Below are 10879 nucleotides of genomic sequence, written 5' to 3' on the forward strand. Positions count from 1 at the left end.
GTATAATATAATTGAAATATTAAATCATAGCTAGGGTTGCAAGGCATAGATAGAAATGGTACTAACTACAACTTGTCTATAATAATATACTCGATTCTGCAATGTTAATTATCTACAATGTATTTATCAAACTTTGTCCATGCATTCTAATAATTATGGAAATGTTATGCCATTCACTATTGAAAATTATGAAATTTCCGACCACCTAAAAGTGATCTTAAATCAATTTGAAAATAAAAAGTGGTTGGAAATAGCAACAAAAGTTTTTCCGGATATCAAAAGTAGTCGGAACAAGGCTTTTAACTTGATTTAAGATCACTCTCAGGTGGTCAGAAATTCCATAATTTCCAGTAGTGATTTTATTTTTATTTAATTTTCACGAAGCCAATTAATTAATTAATTAAGGTTCATGCATTTGTATGGGATTGGCAAAATGTTGAATGGTCTGCCTGCTTTATTGGTGCCTATATCTTAAGACTTAAGGTTGGTGGCTGCAGACGTTTCACATTATAATATACCTTTTAGAAAGTAATAATACTTTATCTTTTATTTTTTATATTTTGATGATTTTATTTGCTGACAGCCTTTGGGTTATTACATGTTAATCTTCAAAATAATAATAAAAATAATGTTACAAAAAGTATAAACCACAAAAGCAAATCTGGAGGTTTATTGGAACGTGATTATTTTATATCATTTAGGTCAACATTCAATAAAATTATATATATCTACCGGGTTTGCGGTTTGCCCCTGATATAACACAATACGTGGTCTATTACATATATTCACAAATTTTATTTTCTGATGTGGCAAATTCTGATATTTTTTTATGTGGGTTCATGTAAAAGTGTCTACATCAATATTTTAAGTCTGAGAGTAAAAGTTAGGAGTAGAGAATGAGAGTAAATATAATATTTTCCATTTTTAAATTTGTGATAGAATTTGTTATAACTCAATATATTTTACCATTAACTTTGAGAGTTCACGATGATATCGAAGGTAAAGAATTCAATATATGCTAATATTCAAGTGCATTTACCTGTTTCCATGAGTTTTATGAAATCTTTCGTACGTATACACAAGTCAGACAATCTAGTTTATGTACATTTATGGAAGGGTCTCACCGGAAGAGATGGTCTCATTTTATTATTATTATTATTATTATTATTATTATTATTATTATTATTATTATTATTCCCCAAATAATAGCAGAGCATCTAGAAAGTTTGAAGGGTGAGTTGTGCAAGGCAAGCATATATTTCCAGCATATCCCCTGCTGAAGGAAGCCTCTCAAATCACTGAAAGCAACCATGCAACTAATTCATCAAATGAACTTTGAGTGATTCTTTGATGGGTAAAAACCCCGTGGACTCGATAATACAAGATAAAAGGTCAAAATTTTGTACGTAATAAAACATCATAAATCTATGATTTTAGGTATGAAACTGAATATTCACACAAAGAGGAAATTCTATAATGTTACATATAATCGAAATATAATAACATACTCCATACTAGTTTATAACATTTAACTAAACAAACATTTTGTTCGTATGACACTATAGAGTAGGGTTCTAATGAGAACACTTGTTTAGATGAGAACGTGAGAACAAATCGTGTGCATCCATCTAATATTTTTTAATGGTCTAAATTAGATTAAGTGTGTGCAAACGCAAATTAAATGTGTACAAACACTTCTAGACCATTAAAAAATATTAGATGGATGCACACGATAAATAAAATGTATATAAATATCACTAAATGTTTATGTAGTAATCGATTAAATTAATCCGGGTAATTCAAATTAACAAAACCCGATAATTAAAAGAAAATAATAAAAGATAATGACAAAGACAAAGGTAATGATATTGATCAATAGTTATTGTGTAGACCGTGGACCAGTTCACTGTTCAAAACCGATGTCGCTTCGCATGATTTTTTTTTTTCATGCAACCCACTGCAACATACATTGATAGGGTGTGAATCCAATGGGCCTAGAGCCCGAGAAGGAAAAGAGAAGATGGGACGAAGATTGGGCCCATGGAGACTGGTCCCAGCAAAGGAAGGAAGGAAATAAGCGGCATGTGCCATGAAGAAGCCCAGAGGAGGGCACGGCCGAGTTTAGGGAGTCGGCGCAAGTAGTCGGTCGACGCGGACAGAGGTCGGTCCAACAGCTAGCCGTTGTCATTAAAGGACCGCCTTTAATGCCCGGTCAACCAGGCCGTTAGGAAGGCCTTGTAACAGCAGCCTAACGGCCCTTAACCTTAATAGACCATTCAATGTATGTATTCAAATTAGTAAGAGATGTCGCGTATAAATAAACCCCTTAAACAATGTAAACACAAGCTCTTTCCGGTAGAAAGTCGCCAGAAAGTACAAGTAGAAATACACCATTCTAGCAGTTATCTCTTGTGTTTAGCAGCTTTATTCTTACGGTGAATCCACCAATTACGGTTGTGTTGGACCTCCTTAAACCCAAAAACCTAAAACCAACATACATATTTATAATTTATAATGTACATAATTCTACCTTATAAAATACAATATCTTACCTTAGAAGTTCCATTACTTTAAAATATAATATATATTATTCGAACACATAATGTACATTATTATAAAATACATTATTCTAACTCATAATGTATATTATTCAAACTCATAAAATTCAGATAATTATGAATAATTTAATGCAAAATTAATAACCAAAAATGTTGTAATGGAACCTAACCTCATGAGTTCATATAAAATACAGCCTGAAAAGAGTAATTCTACCTCTCACTTCATATTTTACAACTCAAATGAGTTGTTAGCTAGAGGATAAATATAGTAAAAAAAAAAAAACAAATGAAATTGTATTGTATATATGAATTTTGATTTTTGACCCCAACAAAATAAATTTACTAAACTACAATCCTCCTATATTTCTATCTATTTTCCTGCAAATCAATCTGTACAACCATATCAAAGAATCATATATAAAATATAAATCACCCTGTAAAAAAAAATAAAAAATAAATAAAATCAAATGAAATAATTGGAGTAAACAAACGGATGGGTACTGCTAGCTAAAGCATGTTGTTGTTGTTGATGATGATGGTATAGCTTAACGTTGGTCCGTCGATACAGATCGTACGGGCCCCACAGATAATCCAACGGACACGGTTTCTTCTCATCCAGCCTCGTCCATGGCTTCCCTTTCCCGCTCCAATGCAGCAGGCTCACCGGACCGGCGTGGAGGCTCCGGCAAGAGCCTTTAACGTTGTCGCCGCCGAGACCGTGCTGGTTCCACCGGTGATCGATCGGCTCGATGTTCCCGCCGAAAACCAGTAAAAATGGCGGCAGAGAACCCAGCTCGTATACGCGTCTCTTCTTCTGGATCTCCATCCACGTCTCTATCTTGTCCCTGTAATTCCCCCGTCGCCATTCCCGGAGGTCCATCACCATCACGCCGGTGTTGAAGTAGCAGGGCTTCCGGGACCCGAATACCCGCGGGAGAATCGGGTCGGACCAGAAGTCTTCGGTGAAGTATTTGGTGAAATTCGCGTGGCAGTATTCCGGGGCCCCGATGACCCGGGAGGGGGATAGCCGGACGTTCCAGAGCTTCTGGATATCGTCGACGAGGATGACGTCGGAGTCCAAATAGATGACCCGGGTCACGCACGGGTCGAGCAGGTCGCCCAGATAGTTCCGGGCGTAATTCAACGGGTTCTCCAGGGCGACCCGGATCGAAGACGAGATTAGCTTAGCGACGATATCTTCTCTAAAGATATATACCTTGAAGTTTAATGAAGGGAAAATGGATTGGACGAGTCGGGTCAGGACCCGGGGATTGGCCGGGTCGAACTCGGCGGCCAAGAAATGGAAGAAGACGCTCTCCGGGCACGACGCGTGGCGGAGGACGGAGTGCACCGCCGCCATTGAGCCGCGCAGGTACTCGGAGTCCAGGGTCATCGCCACGTGGACCAACGACGGTGAACAATACGACACCGTTTCTCCCCCCTTCTTCACCGGACACGCCTCCCCGTTCCGGTACGCCGGCGCTTCGGCAAACCCAAACCCGACGGATCCCACCGGAAGAATCCGAATCCCAACACAACCCAACGGCGACAAACCAATAATCAAGATCAAAACTAACTCAACCCAAGAACTCTTCATTCTTGGACTTCGGGTTTTGTCCAAGAATCTCTCTCTCTCTCTCTCTCTGCTTTTCAATCTCTCACTATATATATACGTATTTAAAAAAATAGTTATATACAGCATTCTGGTGTAGTAGTAGAAGGTGGAGAAGAAGAAGAGAGATAGTTCTGGAGAAGGAAATGTCAAACACATCTTGAACACGCACTTTGTTGGGAATGGAAAATGCGAAAATAATCATTAAAAAAAAAAAAAAAAAAACGCGGTTTTCAGGAATATTATTGCTGTCAATGATATGCGAAACTTCTACTATTGCGTTTTGGATTCTTGGTTTAGATGAGTTATAAACCCACAGAATCCCTACCCTTGTTAGATAAATACTACTTTTAATTAATTCGTGTCATTAACTTTATGCATAAGGAATTTATCTCTATACTTTTGTCAAATTAGAGAGCGTAATCTCTGATCTATGACCTCAAGGCCAAAACTCTAACATCTCATTTTATGAGTTGCTAATGTGTTGTTAAACTCGTACTGATAGTTCAATTGATTTTGAAATAGCAGATTATGGGTCAGGGCACTAGATTGAGCCGTGACAACTTTGCAGTGTAACAATTTCATGCTTTTGTTAGGTGTCTCCTTATGGGCATCAAACACTGGTTAGTTAATAAGAGATTTCATTTTTTTTTTGGATAAAGACTGTAATATGTTAAAATATATGTGAGTGTGCGAACACAAAAGTGTATCATGTAAAACTACAAAGTATATTTTATGATACGTAAAAGTACATTAAAAAATGTATAGATTCTAAAAATATATCACACAAAGCTACACATACTTTTGTGTACACTTTTAATTTTATATTGTACATGTTCTCCCTCGATTTATCTCCTATGTAAATATATGTGTAAAGTTTTGTATAAGAAGTATTTTCTCATTGCTCGAGTTATTATTACTGAAATAGTGATAATTTTGATGTTGAAATTTTTATTAATTAATTATTATGGTTATAAGTTGTACAGAGAGAAATTAATACATAATTTAGTATTTTGATTTATACATATCATCACGTGTCATAATGGGTCAAAAACTTTGTTACATGTGTCGATTTGTTCAATTATGACTACATGATATGGCCGCATTTGACTGTAATGTTCTTACGTTAAGGTAGGCTAAATTTTTATTTATATTTTTTTGAATGCTACCAATTTATTAAATTATAGTATCTGTTCAAACATATTTTCTCAATCTAATAAAGCACAATAACGTGAGACTCGATCTCATGACCTCCAACATTGGAGAGGTCACTACATGCCATCTGAGCACAAGGTGTTTGGCTAAGGTAGACTAAATTAATTTATTACAAACATAAATTAATTTTATTATTTATTATTTAAGGCGTGTTTGGTTCATGGGTTTACACAATAGAAATGGTCGAATAGGAATAAAAATCATAGTTAGAGTGTGTTTGGTTCATGAGTTTACACAATAAAAATGGTCGAATAAGAATCAAAATCATAGTTAATGTTTGGTTGACAACCTTTTAAAATACAACTATAAATTTTGATTACCCCTTCAATTAAAAATTTCATTCCATAATTAAAAAAAAAAAAAAAAGTATCATTCCATCTTATTGACAATCTAACTTTTAAGTTTGAATTAGTACTTTTAGGGGTCGTTTGGTTCACGGAATGTCGATTACCTTAGGGAATGTTAGATTGCTGGGAATGTTAGATTGCTGGGAATGTTAGATTACTGGAAATGTTAGATTACTGTGTTTGGTTAAAATTGGGGTATGTAATTTAATCATGTTTGGTTTAGGGTTATCTTTTATCCACACACTATAATATCCTTAACACATTTTCATATATTTTAATAAATTTAAAAATTAATATAAATAAATAAGATAACGGCATCATATATAATTATATGATTTTAAAATATTAACTAAAATCTTGAACTTGAGAAACAAAATTATTTTATATGCTAACCTAACATAATAAAAATAAAAAATATATAATTACAAAAATAATTATATATATATATATGTATATATATATATATATATATATATATATATATATATATATATATATATATATATATATATATATATATATATATATATGTATGTGTGTGTGTGTGTGTGTGTATAATAAATTAACATAACCAAGGTTATCTTACATAACCTTAGAAATTGAAGGGAATCACATTTCCTTCAAAATCCTATGTGGAGGGAATGTGACATTCCATGGGAATGTTAGATTCTCTGAGATAATATGAACCAAACAGAGGAATGTGAGTTTTGGAATGTCACATTCCCTTGGTTATGTTATATAACCTGAACCAAACGCCCCCTTAGATTTTTGTTTTGATTTTTTTTTTGTTTATATCGATGCTTTAGATGTCATTATATTATGATCAACTGCCTTGATTTTTTTTTATTTTCGTATTTTTAAAATATTTATTCCCATTATATATGGTCATACACAACCAAACATCAATATTAATAATCATTCAAATTCCACCTTACCACCAAACATGCAAAACACATTCACCAAAATTCATTACCATTACCAAATATTTGATTCTCATTCCAATTCCAATTCTCATGTGCGAACCAAACAACCATAAAAACATAACATCATATGATTTTTTCAAAAAGATGTTTTCATTATATGTAAGAAGGGTAAAATACAATAATAAGTTGATATTATTGAACTACAAAATTTTGGGGAAAAGAGTATAAATAAATGAACACATTTAAGCAATATAATATATTATTATCCCGCATGGACAGCTTAACTGGTCATAGAGGTGAAAGTTGGAAAGAATGATCAAGAATCGAGTCTCACCAACGACAGTGTAGGAGCACTCAAAGTGAGGGGTCTAACCTCTGTGGTTCATGTTTAGTTAAGTTACCATAATTTACATCTTCTCAGATGCTCTGTCAGGCTAGGTTGGGGTTCAACATTTTAGAAAGAATATATAGTAGTAATAATTTGGACCAAATTTTAGGTAATAGTGAGGGGAATACCAATCTTAATAATAGAGGCAACGCATATTCATTGCTTTCCACTAAGGTGATGCTAGCCAGAAAAAGAGACAGTGCCAGCTAAGTCCATACCTCCTAGCACCCTACACTTATTAACAAATAAAGTCTGTGGAAATAGCTGAATTTGTTCCATCAATCACTTTAAAAATAAATAAGAATAACATTATATATTTATAATATATAATTTAATACATTTTTATTTGTAGTTATAAATTTATTAATATAATTCTAAAAAATTAAAAGAATGAAACAAAATTGCCAATGTGACCAGATCACATTACCCAATTTTGCACATGGGAGCATGATGCTCCCTTTAAAGGGGAGCCTCATGTTCCGACTTTCAACTTAAGAGTGGCTTTGAGACGTATCCTCATGTTTCCTAACATGGGGCGATAATCGATCTCCTTTGATAAGTTAAAGTTTTAACTTGTCTTAATTATTAATTTTAAGAAAAATAATAATGGTACCCAGGTTGGATTTCCATTTGAAAGGTTGTAAGTTCGAGTCTCAGTGGAGGCGAACAGATACTACAATGTAATAGAACCAGTAGCATTCAAAAAAAAAATATCAGTTTTAGTTTATTAATTAATTATACGTATATTGTAAATGTATGTAGATTCAGTTTAGGAATTATTATCCATATAATTTTTTTCTTTTAATTATGTAATTGTGTATAAGGTGACAATTTTAATCAATTACTTATAGATTTTGTTAATATTAATAATTTATTTTAAAATTTCAAATTATCAAAACGCATTTTGGTTATTTAGTAATTTTTTTTTAAAATTCATGGATCTTTATCTTCATACACACGCACGCACGCACGCGCGTGCGCACACACACACACAGAGAATTATGTTCAAATATAGTTGGTGCGCCCAAGTGCGGTTGTGCGATTAAATATGAGCCATTGATCTTGCTTAAATCAACGTCCAGGAGTACCAAAATTTAAAAAAAAAAAAAAAAAAAAAACAAAAAACAAAAAAAAAAAACAAACACGGTGACAATTTGGTAATTTTTGCATCTAAGTCAAATTTAAGGTGCGTGATTTTTGTGTTTAAGGTGCGTGAGATTTGTAGTTAAGGTGCGTGGGTTTTGTGTTTAAGGTGTGTAGGTTGTGTGCTTAATGTGAGTAGTTGTTGAAACTTAATATGTGTGGATTTTCTGCTTAATGTGAGTATTTGTTGAAACTTAAGGTGCGTGATTTTCCTTCTTAAGGTGCGTGATTTGTATGCTTAAGGTGCGTCAGTTGTGTGAAACTTAAGGTGAGCCATTTTAAAATCTTAGGTGCGTGATTTGTGTTCTTAAGGTGCTTTATTGTGTGTTTAAAGTTCATGGTTTGTGTACTTAAAGATGAATGGTTTGTATTCTTAAGGTGCTTTGTTTGTGTAATTAAAGTGCGTGATTTATGTACTTAAGATGCTTCATTTTAATGCTTAAGGTGCGTCAACCGCACGGGAAGCCTATTACTGTTACCGCTAAATAAAATTCTAAATTGCACAAAATAATAATCAGATTTCACTTGTTTTAACATACACCAAAACAACCAAAAACATTCCTATGTTGAACAAAATAACAACCTAAATTGCTAATGGTTTAATAAGCACCAAAACAACATCAAAATGATAGCTTGAGTTTCATGTTTAAAAAAATAAAAAAAATACTCATAATTATTTACAAAGTAGTATTTGTTTTATACTTTCTTAATCATTCTCAGTCTAAAAAATCTAAGCCCTTACCACCGAGATTTGATTTGTAAACACACATTTATAATGGTAACAGATGTGTCATCACACTATATAGTAGTAGACCTTGAATTACATGATTTACACGGCATAAAAACAAGTTTGTATCTAAATATATTTAAACCACCATACCCTTTTCATATTAAAAAATTACACTATACCACTAGGAATTCATTTTTCATTTTATTATTTTAGCACATTCAAGCCTACCAACTAGTTTTAATTTCATGCATTAGCCATTTTTCCATGCATACCAATTCTCCAAGCTAGATAATTATATGCTTTTTTCCAATTACTTGCTTAATCTAAAGACCAATAAAGATAATCATCTCATCTATACAATTTTAATTAAATCTAAAACAAACGTCACTATACCGTGCAGAATAGAATACATCTCCACCGATATACAATAATACACACAAATACTGTTTAATTAAATATCGTATCGAATTTACGGGTTACGTTGAAAATGAGCAGAAGCCTACAGAAGAGGGGTTGATGAATTATGTGAGGTGTCCCAATTTTCCAAGAGGATGATTAGGTGGAACATACCCTATTTGAACTTGTGTACAAAGTACAAACCTACACTAGTTATCAATTAAGTTAAACAACCGATATGAATGTTTAGTTAATTAGATTTTTGTAACAGCTTATTGCTCAAAAACACTAAAAAATTCAAAAAACTATTCAAAAGAGCCATTTCGATCAGTTTTTTTTATAAAAGTCATTTTGTATATAATCAACTATCAGCTAACAGTTAACTAGTCAAACCCACTAACTCAATTAACTAACAGCTACTTACCAAACACATCCATACATGTGTTACAACTTTCAATAGAATTAAGTTATGAAAACCATGCAATAAACAAAGAATATCATACACAAGAATATAGAATAAACACCAAAGATTTTATAATGATTCAACAATTGTTTAATAAACCATAATGTTATAATACAAAGTGTGGCATAGCTGACACTTGTAGAGTACACTCAAAAACAACCTTTCTTTGAGATTCACTTTAAATTTACACACCTGAGTCTATTATCATCACAAAAATCAAATCCAATGGAAATAATAAGCTAAAGTGAAACCAAAAGAACAAATGTACCAATTGGATGACAAGATACCTCATCGCTCTTATTTGGATCTTATTCGTTTCGTGTTAAATATAACTTAAATATTCGTAATTATCTTTGTATAAAAGAGAACAAACAAACAAATAAAACAAAAAAAAACAAAAACAAAAATAACACTTTATAGCGTAACAAACAACTAATATCAGTTTACACAAAAAAGTGTCCTACCATCACATGTAGTCTAGTCTGAAATCAACAAATATTGTACAAAAACATTTTTCACTAACTTATTAGCTTAAATTCTTTCAAAAAAATTATTAACATTTTAAGGTTATATTAGACCAAAGTTCTCAACCACTTCAATTTCACTATTTTTCCCAATCCCCTTCTCTCAAAAAGTTGAATCCTCAACCCCAAGAGCCCCCCACATCCCAGCCCGACAAAGTATTTGGAAGGATGTAAATCACAATGAATCAATAGCTCAACAAACATGGCTAAATGTCGATGCGCACAAGGTATCTGCCCACTTTGAGGCATAATCCTCACACTGTCATTACCGAGATTCGAACCTTAGTCTCTTCTCCCAAATACTGTCTACTTAACCAGTGAGCTAAACCCGTGAGAGCTATTTTTCCCAATCCCACCTCAACACCAAACCATCTCCAAACAAGTCAATAACTAAAACACCTAGACTTCATCCAATTTCAAAGAAAACTACACATAAAACATTAGTTTTGATGGGACCACAAAACTACCCAGCCACCAAACACTTGTGGAGAACACAGTTCCACCACCATCACACAGGAAAAATGGAAAATGAGGATTAATAGAGTAACAAAATCTGCCCCAAAAAAATACCAGGGAAATA

The 10879-nt window shown here is 33.1% G+C and overlaps 1 protein-coding gene across 1 annotated transcript; it reads right to left on the minus strand.

Annotated features, from left to right (window-relative positions):
• Positions 1-2834: 2834 nt before the first annotated feature.
• LOC109161162 (probable galacturonosyltransferase-like 9) lies at positions 2835-4268 on the minus strand. The gene has a single exon (XM_019309515.1). The coding sequence runs from the start codon at positions 4258-4260 to the stop codon at positions 3022-3024; it is 1239 nt and encodes a 412-aa protein (XP_019165060.1). The 5' UTR covers positions 4261-4268; the 3' UTR covers positions 2835-3021.
• Positions 4269-10879: the final 6611 nt, after the last annotated feature.

The sequence above is a fragment of the Ipomoea nil genome, unplaced genomic scaffold (assembly GCF_001879475.1).
Source record: "Ipomoea nil cultivar Tokyo-kokei standard unplaced genomic scaffold, Asagao_1.1 scaffold2921, whole genome shotgun sequence".
Lineage (NCBI taxonomy): Eukaryota > Viridiplantae > Streptophyta > Magnoliopsida > Solanales > Convolvulaceae > Ipomoea > Ipomoea nil.